The sequence below is a fragment of the Balearica regulorum genome, chromosome 9 (assembly GCF_011004875.1).
Source record: "Balearica regulorum gibbericeps isolate bBalReg1 chromosome 9, bBalReg1.pri, whole genome shotgun sequence".
Lineage (NCBI taxonomy): Eukaryota > Metazoa > Chordata > Aves > Gruiformes > Gruidae > Balearica > Balearica regulorum.
This window is the reverse complement of record NC_046192.1, coordinates 5443212-5462337: the sequence shown is the minus strand read 5'-3', so window position 1 is coordinate 5462337 and position 19126 is coordinate 5443212. Positions and strand designations below refer to the sequence as shown.

Genomic DNA, 19126 nt, shown 5'->3' with positions numbered 1-19126 from the left:
AAATGTGAGTTGACTGAGATTGACTTTCCACATTTTGGGTCCCTTTGAGGACTCTGGCGTTAATGCTGCTGGTGATGATATCCCCAATTTGGTCATGTTTATGCAAACCCCGTGCAGTGCTGTATGTTTGTAATACCACTTAGAGGCATTTAATGGAGGCTTGTGATTCACCAGAAAAAACAGTATCATTTGCCAAAAAAACCCCCAGTCCAGCCAATCCAGAGGAGATGCATTCTTTATCCTGGATTATAATGACATAAGTCTCTAGAGAAATTCCGACAGCTCCAACCAGGGGTTGGATGGAGAGCAGTCAAGAGCAATGAAAAGGAAAACCCTTGCTTTTTGCTGCTGGTGATGAGTTTCTGAGCAGACAAAGAATGCACACAGAGAATCACTGAACAGACTGGTGGAGCTGACCCATTAAATTAAATTTCTCCTGTATTAGAACTAGATGATCTCAAAAAACTGTGTCAAGCGTCCCTGTACGTCTGCAGTGGGTAACGTGTTTTCACATGGTGAACAATGACAAGCCTTCAGCAGATAGTATGATTTGTGAATAAAGGTAAAACTAAAGGCAGGTAAGGTGCAGCAGTGTTCCTGTATTGTCCAAATGAATTTATGTGGATTGATATGATTTATACCAGTCTTGACTTCAAAATAATACTTTATCTGGGTTCTGCCTGAAGACATTGGTCCAGCTGTCTGAGTCTGCTTGTAAGATCAGAACCTGACCATCATTTTGCGCACACGCCATTGCATCATGAGAGTTTATACTTCTATGAGTTACACATCAAGAAAAATTAGAATGTTATCTTCAAAGGCTTAATGAACAAAACAATACAGGAGCAAACTCCCTGAAAAAGATTTTCCTTAACATTTGCTCTCTAAATACTATCTAGCTATAGTGAAAAATAGGATTTTTCTCAATTTATTGTTCTAAACTATTTATTTTTCTTTTTTTCCTGAGAAATGAAATTTATTGGGTTTACTGAAAAGGTGGACTGTTCTTGGATCTTCCTCTTTTTAAGCCACATGTTTTACAGCAATATAATACAGTATGTTTTGCCAGTAGTTTGCATAAAATTTGTTGTTCATCCTAAATGAAATTAAGGTAGGACAAATATATTTGGAGAGCTAGGTCCCCCCCCCGCCACATTCTGTTGTCTTTCTACAATAGAATTTGGCCACTTTTTTCTGCTTTGAAGTGGCATCTTAATGAGATCCTCCCAGGCATGTCTGTGAGTCTGAGCAAGTTTGGTTTCTCTTGTCCAGTTCATACCTGGTCATGCAAACGTCTGTGATCCACTTTGTGACAAATGAGCGCCAAACTAATGAGAGTGGTTACATACAACCCCCAAAAGCGTGACTGACCAAACACTGTTGGTCTGTGTCTCTCTGGGATTTGCAGTGGTTTGCGGATGGATTGAACTTAAATCGTGCATGAACAGATCAACTCTGGAGCCACTCTGTGGTAGTTTGAATACTTCCAGGAAGCACTGAATTCAGCATATATGTGCTGATGACTTCACCTCCCCAGCTGTGGTAAAGACACATTCAGAATTAGAGACCAAATGGGCACAATCCTGGAATTTTCCTAAACAGAGTACATGGGTGGAGCCCCAAACCATTGAGATTTTAAGAACACAGTATGGTCTATTCCAGAAAAGCCTGGCAGAAACTGTTTAGTCAATAGTCGGTGAGAGAAGGTTGCTGCTAAGAGACAGGTCCTTGCCGTGTGAGAACAGCTGCTATTCCTCAAATAAAGCAAGACTTGGTTAGAGACAATTCTTCACCCTGGCTAGTGAGTTCGTAATGCAGACAGGGCATGGTGAGGAGCATTGGTAGAACAGCAGGTCCTGCTTTACAGTGTCTCTAGACAGTTTGACTATAAACTGCTAGTCTAGCAAGAGAAGTCTAATCTCACACTTTGATTAAGAATCTTTTCAAAATCAGACTACCATCTCATTGGATTTTACTTCAATCTCATGATACTTACTTTCAGTCTTAAATTCCCTGGGTTTCTGTAATTATGAAAGAATGATTTTTTTGGAAACTATCAGCTTTGACTGCTGCATGGAAGAACTTGAGAATGTCAGTTATAAAGGTTCAAATATTAAAATATAAATGAAAGGAACCTCTGTGTGGCTTATGAAATTGTCAGTTCGTGACTTGAATAATTTGAAGTGATGAATGATACTGCAATAAACCGATTTTATTCTCATTTGGTGTATTTAGAAGCATAAATATTTATTACAAATTTCTATTCACATTTACAAAATATTTGCTTTTTGTAAGTACCCTTTAATATGATTTTTGATTCCGATGGATATGGTGCCAGTCACTGATGTTTTCTTTTTTTTTTTTCTCTTTTTCAGTTACACCAGCAGAGTTGTTTCCAATGGACTGAAGGCACAAATTAATAATCCAGAACTGAAAGTCAGAGGGTTGGACCCACTCATCAGCAATTTAATTGATAAACTTCAGCACTTTAATCAAGTAAGTAACTTCTAGAGATAAAAGCATTTTATCACTGGGTTTGATAGCAGAGTTGAAGCTAAAATTACAAGGTGGTACTGCTTCTCATGTTATATTTCCCAGGATAATAGGCTTGAAATAGCCATGTAGTGGGTCCAGTTCTAAAGGCAACTGAAGATTCTGTTGTGCCAGCTGGTTTATGAACTCTAACGAGGCAAAATTATTTCCCTGGAAGTTGCTCTAATTCCTGCCTGTTGTTCCATAGCTGTTGATTAACTGTCCTACAGTCCAGAGACCCAGGAACATGGAGGAACTCCTGAGCCTCACAATTCACATGAAGCTTGTGACTGGAGTCAGGCTGTGTGAGCACCTTTAGGAGTCCTGTGATATTCTTGTGTTGGAATATCTCCAAATTGATTGTGCAGCTCTTTTCAGTGGTGTAGATATAAACAGATCAAAAGACAAAATGAATCTATAAGGGTGTGATAACTGAACTGTACAGAATGCTGAAGTCAGGACAGAAGGTGGCCCAGGATAAATTAACCATGCACCTTTGAAAACATCTCCTTGACAGACCTCGTTCTCAAGCCCCTCAGCCCAAAAGGCAAGATAACCTACCAATGAGTTTGTCAGAGGCATGATTAACCCGTGCCTGCCTCTGTCGTCTTTTTGGGTTCCCTCAGATGCACTTGCAGTCCTGGTGCATCTGCCATCTTTCAAACCTGAATGCATAGTTCTCTTATATTACTGCTTCAGCACACCTCTTTGTGAGCTCTTACAGTACTGCCAGTCCAAATGAGCTGGAGCTAAGAGATTTAACAGAGATTGATTTTCATTTAAAGTAGGCATGTTTTCTTGTCAGCTTGGAAGAATGCTTACAACAGTGTGTTTGGAGTCAGATGTGTTTGCACATTAGTCTACTCGTAATCTTTCACTGTTAAAGAGTGATGGAGCATGGGGACATAAATAGTAGAAAACCATTGTAAGATTAAAGTCCACCTTTGCAGGTGGGGTGTGCAGGAAGGAAAAGAATTTGCGCAGGTAAAATGGGAGGAGGAATTGCTTAGTCAGGATGTGGGGGGTTGTTAGGACTGTGGCTGTGCCGGAATCATGGTTTCATCTCTTATTTGCTCCTGCAAAAGTACAACCCTCCTTTACTGCTCATCAACCACTGGTGGTAAATCCATAATCTAACCAGTAATTAGTGTTTTTGTGAAATCTTGCTTGGCTCTAGTGTTCTTCTACTGTTCTGCAGGCTGCAGTTTAGGGATTCTTTGTATCACACTGTTTGATTTAACTTGCCATGGGGGATTACAACAACCGATCTGATGCGGTACTTAATATTACAGTGAAATAGACATTATGTGGTCAGATTGATGAAAAGGATAATTCATTATTTATCTGCCTTTGCATGTTATAAAGTAGAGTGTTAATTTACTTCATAAATATTAGATATATCCATCTGTGTAATAGTCTTCTATAAACACTGACAATAGGAAATAGTTAGAAATAGATTAAATTAAAAGTAGCTGTGTATTGGAAATTCTTTTTCTTTGCTGTAGAAAAATAAACATCTGAACAGTCTCATAATGGGCTGCATACCAATTTTCTAGTTACGTACATTTAAAAAACAGTTTGAAAGAACATTTTTTAGTCAATAGAATAAAATCAAATTCCTAGCTCTTCCTGTAAGTTGGAAGTGTTGCTTTCTGTTACTTCTAATTCTGTTTTAGGAGAATATCATCCTTAAGTAAATGTAACTCCCATCAGATTGAGGTGCTTAGCAATAATGGATTCCAAGGGTGAAGGATTAAACAGAATACTGATTATTGCCCTAAGATGGTTCATTCTTAAGTACTTGGAATAATATAAAATCCTTTGATCATAATTTTAGTAAGATTTCTTCAGAGATCAAAGCATCAAAGAAGTTGCTAAATATCTAAGGCTTTCACGTACAACATCAAACGTGTAGCTGTTTTCTGCTTCTTGAATTTTCATTTCATTTCTAATATTAATATACAAATAAAAACTGACACTGAAAAGCCGATTAAATCAGGAGTTTAAAGTGTCATCAATAGTGTGTGTAGAGTGCATAGAGGAAGAGTTGTACAGAATCCCATTACTCATTTTACAGGCAAATTGATTTTTTTCATCAATTTTTTTTTCTTTTTTTTTTTTTTTGAGGCAATATGTAAGGTGGAATTTAAACAGTGATAAAATATGGTGTTATCTTTGTATCTTCTTAAGTGTTTGACATTTACAACACCATTTTAAGCAACAGTTGCATATTGCATATACAGAAGCAATCCTAGAGAGTCAGGAAGCCTGGAGAGCAGAGAACAAAGCAATGCACAGAACGTGCATCATAGGTGATTTCATGTGTCTAGGCCCCCAAAATCTTCTACCAGTTAAGTAATATTGCTAAACTACCCAGAAGAAAGCATATTCTTGGATGAGAGAAAGATGCGCTAAGATTTTTAAAAGAAGTAACACTTCTGTCTTAACAAAACAAGCTTAAGCCATGCTACATCTATCCCTCGGAGACCCTGGACCTGTTGTCTTTCTGTCTCCCTCTCATTCTGTTTTGCAAAAGTGCGTGGTTTTGAAAATCAGTATAATCTTCTGCTAGATCAGTTTGCTGAGGTTGTGGAGTACTGTCAACTACAGCTATGTTCAAATCAACAGGATTCATTCTTCTAAAAGATGTACCTTAGCTCAGCAATTCTTAACAATTTCTGGAGCAAATCTAATTGCTGCTGTCTCTGATAGTTTCTCTTCCACCTCCTGTCATCCACGGCTGCACCCCAGCTCTTCCTCATCGCTCTGCGACTACTGCTGCCACCTCCTTCCCCCACGCTGACGGTCCGAGGCTGCGGGGCCTGAGATACCGTGTGCCTCTGGCGACTGGGGTAGCAAGGCAGCACAAGGCTGTGAGTAAGAGTGGCTTGTCACTGGCCGTGCAGAAGTAGCAAACTATGCATTCATTTAAATGCAAAACTGACAGTCTTTGGTGCACAGCAGCCATTTCTTTGTTAGCTCCTTATTGTGACCTATCCACAAATGTAAAGAGATTAATAAATTCATTGATCCTAAATCCCATGGACACGAACAAAACTCTTGCGAATGTATTATTTTCTAGATGGTGCATCCCAACTTCAGCGTGTTACAAATAATCTGTATGCAAGTCATCTTCCATTTCTGCCAGTCATTTAGGCTGAAATGCCAGTTCATTGGAGATTATAGCAGTTCCTCAATTTTTTCATCTGGGACTTAAATCCTCACCACATAGTTGTTGGGGTTTTTTTTAAAATGATTATGCAAATAGCAGGCTATTTCATAACCACTTTGCCAAGCCAAAAGTAAAGTGAAATTTAGAGAATACTATTCAACAATTACTGTTATTTGCATCTGTGGCAGATAAGGTATTTGAAGGGTTTATTGTAGCTGCTGATTCACATACCAATAGAATTACTGAGTTACAATCTACAGTAACTGTTACTTTCAGTAATGCAAAAACAGAACAAGTCCCAAGTTGTTTTTGAAGAACCAGCAGTTAGAAATAGCATCTTTTCCTCCCCCTTTTTTGAGAATAGAGCAGATGTGAACGGCAATAAACATAAAATCCCCCATTGCACCTTTTTTGAGTACTACTACTTGCCACATAATCGCACTTAAATATGTGCTAATGTTTTTCTTCAGCATAATGCTTTTCACAATTCAAACACAAGCAGTTCTGAGGTCAAGGTTAAAAATCCTAAAGGATCAATTGCGTTGAAAAGCAATGAGAACATTAGGGAAGAGTGAAATAGCTTTGACTATAACTTTACTTAGCAGGGTTGCATGGGCATTCTCAAAGAATTATAATAAGTATTATACAAGTTCAACTTATTTGTCTTTTGTCAGCCTAAATCTACTTCTGACAGATTTTGAGAATCAGTGTGTTTTGTTGTTGTCAGTCAGAGATGAATGCTAATAATTCAAGATAATTCAAGAACACAGTGCAATATCCTAGCGCTTAAAATGAGAGCAGTGCCATAGCAAATTTTGCTGAATCTGGACCCACATACTCTTCCCCCGCCCCCCCCCCCCCCCCACTAAAGTCTCCTGGATCTGCCAGCTGAACTAAGAAATGCATGTAACTTGAATTCCTTTTAGATTTGTATACGAAGGATGCCAACATAGAAAACTTCAAAGCAACAGCACTGAGATGTTTCTTATCAATAATACAAGCTAGCCATAATTTAGTCTCGAATGTGAATTTAATTGGGTTAGACAATAGAGAATAATACAATAAATCATTGAACTACTACTTAATTTAAAAGTGTGTATTTTTTTAGACACCTATAAAATTTATTACATTATAGACTTTATATGAGATTTAAGTGGAGACAAGTTGGTTTGATTTTCATCCAAAGTTGTAGCTGACTTGGACTAAGACTCAAAATATTCTGTTTTTCATTTCATCCAATGAAAACATAGAAAGAAAGGTAGTCATCTTAGAAAGACTGTTGCTATATTACTTCTAGTACTTGGGACTTAAACAGCCCCAACAGGCTTAGACATATTACTGCTTTTTCCCCCACATACCTCCCAAAACCAGCAGAGACTTGTCTCTTACAAAACAGAGCACCTTTCCCAGAACTGCCATATGTCTGGATTTCCAAACCAGTTCCTCTTTTTTCTTCTGTCTAGAGCATTTGGAGACTTTGAGCATTTCTTAAGGATTGTAGATATCTCTTGGAAGTGTGAAGCAAGACATCTGGAAATGCCAGAGATACTCATTCTTTCTTTGGTGGCTAACCACAGACTATCTGTAACTTGAGGCATTGAATTTAATGCAAATGCACAGATGAATAAAGACACACTGAAGGGATTGGGCCCCAGTCCTAGCTGTGTAGTGTGTACAGTGCACTGACAATCTGTGCACACGCAGTATGCTTTCAGTGCTTTCAGGATTCATTGCAGGCAGACTATATTATACAGGCACTTCTACGATGGTAATCCTGTACAGAGCTATAGGAGGTGAAAGGCTGTGTTCTCTGCACCGTGATACTGCCAAGGCACACCATTGTAACCTGTAGAGGATGCCACCCAACTGACCCCAAAACTGATTTTATCTTTAGCAAGTAATGTAGGATCCACGTCACCACTCAGCTGGTGAAAGCGATCCTTACCACAACAGAGACTGTTTATTCTTCAGTGCAGGTTTTGAATGGACTGGGTCATGGAAGTCTTAAAGATTAATCTTGCCTCAGTTTGTCTGCAGTTCAGGTACAAGAAAGATTTTCAGTGAAGTAAACATTTCTACAGTTGTTTTGGTCCTTTTTGAATTCACATCACTATAAAGGCAATAACAGCCCTCACCACCTTCATCTCCAAATATGAACAGTAGTGATAATTGAAGTAAGACAATAGTTATTGGCTGATTAAAAAATAGCAGTAAGAAATGCATATACTTCAGGAAAATAAAGATAGAATTAATTGACACCTGAAACAAATAAACCTTAAGTCTTACAATGCCAGAAAAGAGCAAATGGACTGTTTACTATTTTTTTTTAAATTTCTGCTTTGCTGTATAAAAATTGTTCATTCCTATCTTCAAATAAACTATCATCTCAGATTACTTCATCAGTTTTCCAGAGTTTGTTTATCATCCCATTTTTTTTTCTAAATGTTTGTTCGTATTAGATTCATGGCCTGCTTTTCTTCTCCCCTGCTACATCTCTTTGCTTCCAGATATTGATGCTGAATGCTCAGGTCTTAGATAACTTATGATCTTTTTCATAATCCGTATGCAATGAAACAACTCATCCCAGTGCTTGAGACAATCCAGATTACTCAAAGACTGAGCATAATCTTTCTCTGTGTTGTCTTCTGTATGGTTTTCTGTTTCTTAGGAAATATATATATACACACACATGTGACGCACACTGTATAAAAATTTTGAAGACCTCAGATTTCACCATATCTGTGATTAAAGCCAGAAATGATACATAAATGCTGCCAGCCTGGGCAAAATAAATAAAAATTCTAGTAGCGATTTAGCTCTCTTGTTTCTTTAAAGAACCTGGCAGATTTCTGTCATATATAAATCTCAACAAGTAATCTTTGGGTCCCTAGCTTTTTGCTTTTGTAACATATTTTCACATTGACTTGTCAATCAAAGTTGAGAAAATGCATCCGCTGTCCAGCGGGGGATTTTGTTACCAAGAAAAATCAAAATCAACAAAGAGCCCTCTTTGCAAAGCAGCGTATCACACAGTGGTGCATCGGGGTATGGTAGTATATAACAGACTACACAGTAATGAGGATGCTTCACTAGGAAATGTTTCTTGCAATAAAGGCTGTAGTTCTCAGGCAATTAAACAGGATGTAGTTGCTGATAGCTTTGGAGCATTTATCTGTCAGGGGTTCCATTAGAAAGAGTAAAATTCACAAGAAATATATTCAAATAGCAGGCTGGGGCATCTCAAGTCTGTCAAAATCCTATTCTGGTCTTAGTTTTCTGCAAACTGCTATTGCTTTGAGACAGGTAATTTGTGCCCCCTCCTCATTTCTGACAGACGCATCCCAGGTGAGGCTCCTGGGGAGCATCAGTGGGGAAGGAGCAGGGACAGGCTTAGGGCTGCAGACAGCTCAACTGGGCTCCTGCTGGAAAATACACAGATGTGGCCATGAAGGAAGAAAAACTCACTCAGATGCCCTTTGTCTGCGTACCTTGAGGGGCAGATAGAAAAGCAGACCAGCCGATAATAATTCAGTCATTTAGGCTATTCATCTGGAGATGTGGGATCACCTCATTCAAGGCCTGGCAGCCCTGATCACTGGACTGTGTGCAGTGGTTCTCTTTCGTACGCCCTTGTGTTGTAAAAAGAAAAGGAGTTTGGAAGCTCTAACCTTGGTTCTGCTGTGGCATTAAAACTCCTGTCAAAACCAGAAGTTTGTCCGTGAATCACAACAGGAGAGCTCTTTCTAGGCCAGTCCTGCTGAAAAAACATCACTGGAGCATTGTTTTATGGAGAGCATATGTTAACGTTGTAATTTATTGCTAATTGAGGTATATATCATCTCTGGCTGAAATCAGTGTACTTTTGCTGGCCTGAGGTTTGCAGGTTGTTTGTTTTGTTTTGTTATATATAGTGACTTGAGATATAATTAAATAATTTTAATTGGAATTGAGAAATGACATTTTAGTATTAAAAACAGCATCCAGATTTCAACAGAAACGGAGATCATGTGAAATACTGGCTCAACTAAACCAAAATGTAGCATTTTAAAATAAGACAAATCTGAATCTCAATGTAAATCCAGCATATCTTATTATATGCTAGCAAATTTATAATGCTAAAATGCCCGTTTATTATTCATGTGTTGTGTCTCAGAGTATGCTGCGCTATTTGTCTTGCAAGCATTTTCAGAAATTATTTGCCCAGATGGACCATTGTATGTGTTTTGTTTTGCTCATTGTGGGAAATTAGTCTTAATAAATCAAAATCACATATTGAGTCACAGTAGTGGCTTGAGCCAAGTGGGGGAGAGGGACGGAAGAGCTACTGTTTCAATCTATAACTGAGCCAAAACATTTCACATATAGAAAAGCACAGTTTGAAAAGAAGAGTCTTATTTAAAAAAATAAATTTAGTCTGTCCTTTGGCTTGAGTGCCCAGTTCTAATTGCAGATGATTAGCAAAACCCAAGCTGATACTTGTTTTCATAGATGAGCTGAAAAGTGGTTTGGATCCTCTGGTGTAAAGGCTGCAAGTGAGGAGAGGGTCACGCCTCAGAGGGATCTGCTCTGGCCTGACCAGCGGAAGTGCTGCGGGAGCACGAGGCCGGGCACGGGAATGCGAGGGCTGGTGTGGGCACCCACGGCCAGGCAGGAGAGCAAGGCAGGGGCAGGAGCGCGAGGCATCTAGGAAGGGCTGGTCAGCCCTGGGGTTTGGGATCACCCAAACCTTCACCCCCCCAGGCGGCACAAGGGAAACCTTTCCATCATTAATGAAAATACTGTGGTTTCCTGCCACTCGAAGAGAACTGCATCGCTGTTGTCTTTGTGGTATAAGGTACTAACCAAAAGGCGTTGTGTTGTCACTGTTCAACAACTGTTAACAGTTGTTATTGTTCTTGACCAGAAATGCCCCTTTGTGGGTGTTGGCAGAGGGGAGGAAGCATGGATCCCTACGAAGCCTATTTGTTTTGATGTTAATTGTTTTTTTTTAAAGATAGAAAGTCAGCAATTATCATTGAACTAATTAAGGTTGTCATACCAAAATTATATATTCTCTTTTATGTAAATACTTATTTTGTTCTATTAGCTCATCATCTTTTTCTGATCACTCTAATAATTGTAATTCATATCCATGTTTTTAAGTTATTATCATCAGAAGTGTGATTATGGTATTTACTTTTGATCTCATTCCTGAGGTACGATAATGTGCCTATTTCTGGAAGTAGTAAACTTAGTATAATAGGAAAGAAAAGCAGAGATTTATAGGCTGACTGTTGTTTTCTTTACGGTAGAGGAAAGGTCTTCAAACAATTGATTGATCATCGGCCAAAAGGAAGAACAGGGTCATTTTCCTCTCTTTCTGTTCCACTACTAAAGGGAGGAGACAGGTAGAAAAAGCAGTGTAAGAGAATAAAACTAAAGACTACCTAAAGCCCAAACTTAGTCTGTAAAGCTCAAGTGGACCTGTACTGCTGGTGACAAGTAGATTAATGCTACTGAAGTATGCTGATACTTCCCAGTTAAAGCAAACAACTTGTTTCCAGCAATAACTTGGGTTGTGTTGCAGCACAAGTTGGTGAATCAGACCTGGACGACAGAAGCCCCAAGATGAGGTGTCCCTCTGAGAGGTTTCTCTTACTAGAAGCCTGATACCGCTGCCCACTGTGGCTGCCCAATGCCACTCCCAGGTGCTTCCCACACAACCAAGAAGCATGGGAGCCAAGTCATCGATAACGCCTGCAGCCCTTGTATTTAGGCTGCTTAACTGGTGGCAGCTTAATGTGAGATGGTTTGTACTTGTATGCGCAGGCAAGCAGTCTTTTAATGTCTCCTCACTGTGTCTGCAATGTGTACGGAGGCTAAAAGCTCTGAATCAGTTTGGTGCTATCTCTATTTATGTGATCAGTCGTGAACTTCTTGGGGGATAAAATAAAGAGAATGATAGGTGTGAGGTGAGGTTAGGCAAACTTCCTAGTGTCACTCTCTAGTCTTTAAAGGAGAAAATAGGGGCATGAGCAAGCATCAGAAGAATACTTGATCTACACTCCCATTGGCGTTCGTTTTCTTATGCTTGGGAATTTAGAAAGCAAGCCTAAATATTGGAGAGAGGCCACATCAGAAATAGCCTTTCACTTCTACTTAGGGAGGCATTCACAAGTAATTTCTAAAATAGGAAAGACTACAGGAAACAATCCTTGTTTGAGGCAGAGCCACTACTGTGAAATAGCATTATTTGTCAAGTTAAAGAAATTCAGTCTTACAATAGGCCTGTTCTGCTTCTGACCCTGTCTTATACTTATTTATTGTCTACATAATACTTGTAAAGGTTCAATTATACTACATCTCACACCCACCTGATCACACGCACATCCTAGAGCCATGCTGAGAGTAGTTCACCAAACCCAGAAGAGATCCTAGGATATCAGACTCGCATTTTCCTCATCTCATCATGAGCTGGAATCAAAAAAGCAAGATGTATGTAGGTGCATCAACCTAATTTGTAAAATCACAGAAATGCATGATCATTGCTGCTACTGCTCATTTATCAAAAGCATGATGCAGTTCTTAAATGGCCACAGACCACCTTGACCTTGCTGTCAGTGTGTTCCACAAAACATTGGGCATCTCAGAGTTCTGGGTGCTGAGCCAGGGCTGAGCCAGCCGGGCTGTACTAGCGCTGTGCAGAAGGTGCCTTCCTGCTTTCTGCCCCACGAGCAGGCCTGGGAGGCTTCTTCCATCCTGACACTGAGACGCAGAATCATAGAACATCTCAAGTTGGAAGGAATCCATAAGGAACATCTCTCCCTTCCTCCAGCTTTCAAGTATAGCTATTCCCACTTCTCCAGGGAAATGCTTCCCCATTAAAAGCATTAATTCTGTGTTGCTGATGTCTTTTTTTCTCCATTACAAAAGCTTGATCCTGTACATTTATGTCTTGTCAGAATTCCCATGGTAAACTTCCCATCAGATAGATACAAAAGGCTGAGTCTTACCTGCCTGTTTGCTAATACTGACTGCAAGAGAACCCTCTGGTAGGGAGAGATATCACTTTTTTTTTTTGGCAACTGTTTGTTTCTTAATTTTTATTTTCTTGCTTTTATGTCAAGACTTGGAGATTTGCAAAGTTCAGCTAATACCAAAAAGTTTAGTGGGAATTTTACAAACCCTACTGCACTCTAATTCTCACTGTCTGTTGCTTTTATGAGCATTGGCTAGTCTTTAACTTTCTTACATTTTTACTGGCCTTTCTTACCCATATTGAAATATTTTGTTTCTGAAAATCAGCCTAGTTTAAGTCCATTTTAAAATAATTGAGTTAGGTGTATTATTTAAAGGCACCATTAAAGCTCTTCAGCTGAGTATATCAGCTGATTTCATTGTACTCCAGACAGTCTGTGCAGTTTGCTCCCAACTCAATTCAGCCCTGTGCAGGTATGAGGCCAGCATGTAGGCTTAAGAGGAAAACATAGCAAGGAATGGAGAGTAATTTCTTCTGTCATAGGAGACTCTGGCATAGTTTCCCATAAACATCATTCTATCTGGATTATAAGGGATGGTAAAAATCAGGCAGTTATATCAATAATAGGTTAAATGCACTAGCACTCAGTATGCATCCCAACTCCACACCAAAGCCATAGAAGATGGACTGAGTGTCAGGGAACCACATAGGGACTGCATCTTTAAGGAAGATTAAAACTCACTTTCCAATAGAGATGTGCTGATGTTCTGTCACTCGATCTCTGCATTCTGTCCCAAACAGGAGCACAAGTTCCTTATAGATATGTAGCACCTGAGAGGAAATAGCCATGGCCCAGGCCTGAGCTTTGGGCAGTACTTGGAGTAGGCAGCTGCAGTGCCTTGCAGATGAGGGCTTAGTGCTTGTGGGAACTCTCTTTAAAGGGCTCTAGGAGGACTGTTGTGCACAGCTGCAAGGCACCAGGATCAGCTGAGATCTCAGCTTCCCAACAAGCTGGGGACCCTGCCACTCATAAAGGACAAGTGTGGCTTCCTGAAGTAGGAGACAGGTTTTCCTGACCCTGCAGAGCTCGAGGAGCTCAGAAGCCCCGTCTGCCCAAGTGGTGGGTGGTGGTCTCAAAAAGTGACTGTTAGGAACGCTACCTGTGATGCGGACCGGGATGTAGTCTGGCATTCACTTGGCACAGACTGAGATCCAAGGTTTTCTGTTAGTGTTCAGTCACCATCTGGAGAGTTGGTGTGTTTGTCTGAGATACAATATTAACCAGACTGTCCCCACCGTGCCTTCCAGGTTGATACCTTGACAAGTGACATTTTATTGCTCACCCAGGAGGTGAAACACTAACAGACATAATGATAGGGAAATACTGTGTATGCACTCGCTTACATGGTGCTCAAATGATAAAATGTAGAGAGCCCCACAGAGCACTTATGTTAACAGCTGTCATAAGTAATAGTTAATGGGAATTAAGAATTTTTTTCAAAATGCATTAGCAATAAGACTATTTTTAGAGGCATATATTTTGATTCTGGTTCTTCTATCATCTTCTACCAGCATTTACCAGAGTATAAAATTTACCAGAGAGTAATAGACAATTTAAGGTTGGAAGAGATGATCTGGAGATAATCTGGCTAAACCGTCTGTTGAAAGCGGGGCGTTAGATTAGGTTATCCAGGCCCTGTAAAACCAAGTCTTGCGTATTTCCAGCAAGGGAGATTCCATCTCTTCTGTGGTGCCCTTCTGCTTTGTGTTTGTTTGCTTGCTTATATTTATGAAAATAAGTATACTAGTCTTAAATGCCTCACTTCTTCCTGTTTGTAATGTTCTCAAGGTCCAGCTTGAATTCATAGACAATAGTTCTTGGGCACAGAATAGGCGTTTTATACCTTTATACACTGAAATATGTTCCAGTGAATAAAGCAAGAATAACTTGATAGCGGGATACCTGGAAATTCCTGCTTCCTGTAGGAAAACATCCAGAGGAAATGATAAGCAAAGTAAACAGCATGTCTCCCTATATTGCACGAAGCAGATTCCTGTGTGAGTCCAGCCTGCCTGGATTACACCAGTGAGACATAAATAAATGGAGAATACTGGTTAAGCAGCAGCCTGCTCATTTACAGAGCGTAGAATTTGCATACACTTACTGGCTGGAAGAAAATTTACTACTGGGCACATGATGCTGAGAAAAGCGTCAGGTGTTACAGTTGGGAACCATTTGCTCATTACAGTTCTTTTGAATAGCAATGAGGTGCGTGTAAGAGTCCGTATGCCGTGGCTCCTGTGCATTGCAAATGTGGCCTATTCCTGAGCATAGATGGGACTTTTTCTACCTTTAACTGTAATTTCATGGCTGAAAATGCCACTTAGAGATTTGAGCTCTGTAGTCCTGAAAATATCCAGGCCCTCAGTTTCTATACCCCTAAACACTTCAGGCTTTGGCTAGCTGAAGTGTCTTGCATTGCAAATATGATTTATTTACTATGTGCTGTTTAGTGACACCTACAATCTATCCTGCTTCCTGGGACTGTATGCATTTTAAATGAGATAATACATGTATTTCACTTGCCTTTTTCATGCATCTGAAATGAGCCTGTGCTCAATGCAGTTACGTGGGAGTGGGTCTATTTGGGACTGAGTATTCCCAGTCCCAGATGTCATGGATGAACTTGTCACGATGCAGAACAGTCACCTAGGAGACCACTGGTTCCCTCCAGAAATGGTAGCCTTGGTATTGCCTTAACACTAATAGCAAAGTGAAGAATGAGATGTGGTGAATAAGATGGTGCTACTTCACAAGTAGAAAATATACATTTTCATCACTGTTTTCTCAAGCTCACTTTTGAGCTGTGCAAAGACACTGGTCTTCACTCTGGAAGAACGTTGCGGAGAGTCTGTTACCACATACAACTGCAGAAGATACCTGCCTCACTGCAAGACAGAAGCTGGGTTCTCTGCCTCTTTACAGCAATTGAGAGCTCACAAAAATTATTAATATAGAAGCATTGGGGAGTATTCACAAAGGGTAACATTGGTCTAGTAAAGCAAACAAGACCCAGCATGTATAACCATGCTCAAGCCCAGAATCAATATTTACATATGTCCATAACTTTAAAGATGTAAATAATTCCATTGGCTATTCACAGTGTATATAATGATAAATATATGCATGCTTGAGTGAAGGCCATGCTCAAAAATAAAATAGATACAGGGCCTGGTGTAAGACTCTCTCTTTGCTGGAGAATAAGACTCCTTCAAGAGGGTAAGTCAAAATCTCGACATCGAGGCTTTTACTTTAGACCACCCTTCTCCATTGATAATAAAGGGAAGCTAGGGAGGGTCTTCTGGCAAGGCTAGCATTAACCTTTGTCAGTCCACTACCGCTTATGCCCTCAGTTTTCTCCTTACCAGAAGCCTTCATTCAGTATGGCATTTAAACACACAGGTCACTCAGCCATTGTATGTAGGTGCATGTAAAGAGGTGCGTGCTTTTTTGATGCTTTAGTGCTGAGTTTATGCATTCCAGGCTGATGGCAGTGTGCACACCGCATCACAGTCCCCAAAAGAGAAGGGGGTAACAGGATTGAATTGTTTTGAAGCAACCACAATGTGTCCTCAGTCTTACACAGTTCAGTCACATCTGAAGATGAATTTATGTAGGCCTCTACATGCTTTTAATGTGTGTAACTGAAAAAAAAGAAACTGAAGTACACATTCTGCTGTTTCCAACATTTGGAAAATAAGTTTTCTAGCTCTAATTTATTAACAATTCTGATATGGAAGATACATTTTCTATGTGACGAGGACTTTTCCATAGTTGCGAGAGTATGTCTAACAACTAATTCAAATGGATTCAAGTGATAGTCAAATTTAAACACAGCTTTTAATAGCCAGAAGCAAATAACTAGAACATAGCCTACTGATATGAAGCACGTAGTGTTTTGAATGCTGCCATATGTCCCGATATATATCAGTCTTGCAGACAGAATCAAAAAGTGCTCAACGTCATTTCAGGGCTCTGCGTCTTGTTTGCTCCTTTCAGTATCTGTAAGAGGAGCCTCTCACAGCAGAGTTTTTCAAAATGACATGTTCATGGGAGTGAACTGGCAGACAAACAATGTAATTATTGGATAATATAATGAAATATGACTTGTGCTTCACTGCAGTAAAATGACGCTGAACCATATTTGATGTGGCATTTGAAATAAGAGAATCTAATAATATAAAATGGATTTCAGAAGGGTAAATGGAAAGCTTGAGATTTGCCTGTCTTAGGCCATATAATTGAGGCTGGATGAAGTCATAAAGAGAGGGGAGAGGGCCACGGGTCGCGGCATGCTGAATCGCAGGCACATTGAACCCCTTGATGAAGCTGACCATTTGTGCCAGCCACTCGGATGAATGTTTAATATTAAAGAGCTTTGTTGCATGAAGTTCTAGTCTCGAGGGTAATTTTGAGTCATGCAGCACAATACAGAAGTTTTAACTGAGGTGTGTAAAATGAATCATTTCAGGTATTAAAGTTCAATTTTGGACTTCATTTAGAGTGTTTATGAACCATATGAAGCAATATTATACTTTCTTATTATAAAGATTATTTCAGTTATTGGTTAAAATACTTTTTTTGATTTTTTTTTTCATCTAGCTTTGCTAATCACTTCCAAGTTCTTGGTAGACTAAAAATTGCACGCTAGTTATCAGACATGTAAAATATTTTTTGAATCAGTAATATGATTTATTATATTTTGTTTGGATTATTAGTTAATATATTGCTATGTAATTTTGAGACAGTCACACAAAACTAAACGTATTTGATTTATTTTGAAAGCATGAATAATTAATTTTTGAAATAAGAAGTTTCTGATTTGCTCCTAAGTGTAATGGTAAAAGCCAGAAAGTCATGAGTACATATTCAGGAAATGGGATTAGCTGGTAATAAAACATCTCAATTCAGCAGCAAAGGAAAAACACTTTGCAATTTCAAAAGTAAGGAAAGAAAAATACTAAACAGTATAAAGCAGAAGTTATGGCATGTAAAAAACTCGGGAAGAATAGCTAAAGGTGTGATGTAAAACCTGTGAGGGCCAAAGACGGTAAGAAACGCTCCTACCTTGTACGCTAAGGTATACTTTTAGCAAGTAATTAATAATGGGGCAAAAAGTATCCCTGTGCGACACATCAGTTCTAGTAAACGCTATGAAATTTTTGGCTTTGTTCTTTGAGGAAGCCGAAGTTGCCCTGCCTGTCTGCCTATCAGCCTGCTCCTCCCTGCTCATTTTAAAATGATTGAGTTCAACCACATTTCCATAGCCGTTTTTATCTGTGCAGGAAGTTTCTCTCCTTGCCGGTTACTCCTGTTTCAGAAGTTTTTGGACTACACTGACATGTTAGCACATATGGCAGTTTGATTCCTGAGAAAAGATTCTTGGAAGAAGTGCCTGAGAGCGATGCACTGAGCACATGAACGGGGCAAAGGATGCAGGGCATTGCGTTCTTCTTAGGAATTGCCTGTGCCTAGAGTTTTAGCTGTAACTCTGCTGTTGCACTGTTTTGATTAAGCCAGCACAGTTTTTTGTGTGGATGCTTTTTTTGATCAGTTTAGGCAGGGGAAAACTTGAATGACTGTAATCTAGGTTTAGCTAAAATAGTTCAATATGAACTGTCAAGCTGGAGTTAAACTAGTGAGCAGGAGTTAAGCTGTGTGCAATTGCTGTGCAGCCTGCTGTTAGGCTCATAGCAATTTCAAAGACATCATATGATCAAAATGCATTAGTTCCTTCTGGCTGATACACAGAGAGAAAAAGAACAAGATCATTTTGCTGGAGCCTCAAATCCAAGCAAATTCTGGTCTGTGGAGAATACTCGAGGAGTTTGTTTGAATCCTAGGGAAGATTTTAGCCGCCTTTTTCTATGGGGAATTGGGAAGTGGTCTAAAAAGAGCAAGTATGGTCTCTATTAACATTATTGTCTGGGTCCCAGAGGATGTCTCCAGCATGATCTAGCTGTGGAGGTAAAAATTACTGTGGACAGATTGTAGAGAAGACACCAGAATATTCAGTCTGCTTTTTAACTCTCTCCTACTCTCATTTTTTTTCCTGTCCCTTCCTTCTTCCCAATCCCCACTGTAAATGAAATATTTAATTTTGCCAATGGTAACTGGGTGACAGGAGAAGGGTGGAGCACAAGCCCCGCGTGTGTGAAGCAGGCCATATGTTTGTGTGGGGGTGGGTGAGCGTGTGGACATGCTGCTCTGTGGAAGATTCAAGTGGGATGAAAATGCAGTTTGTGGAGGATGCATTTTGGGGGTGTGGTACTTCACTGCAAACCCCAGAATTCAGGTCAAGTTCAGCATCCCTTTGTTCCTGTTGTATCAACCATTCGCAGTGGTTGATAATACAAGTTTAGGCAAGCTGAAACCTCGGGGTCTCTCAGAGGGAAGAGCAGCA

At 39.7% G+C, this 19126-nt stretch overlaps 1 protein-coding gene across 4 annotated transcripts in view; it reads left to right on the top strand.

The window, feature by feature from the left end:
• LOC104640687 (glypican-5) overlaps positions 1–19126 on the top strand; it is a 394501-nt gene that overhangs the window by 233865 nt on the left and 141510 nt on the right. For all 4 annotated transcript variants that reach the window (XM_075760926.1, XM_075760928.1, XM_075760925.1 and 1 more), the window contains one exon: positions 2376–2496. In XM_075760926.1, coding sequence (XP_075617041.1) covers positions 2376–2496 — 121 coding nt within the window. The remainder of the gene's footprint in view (positions 1–2375; positions 2497–19126) is intronic.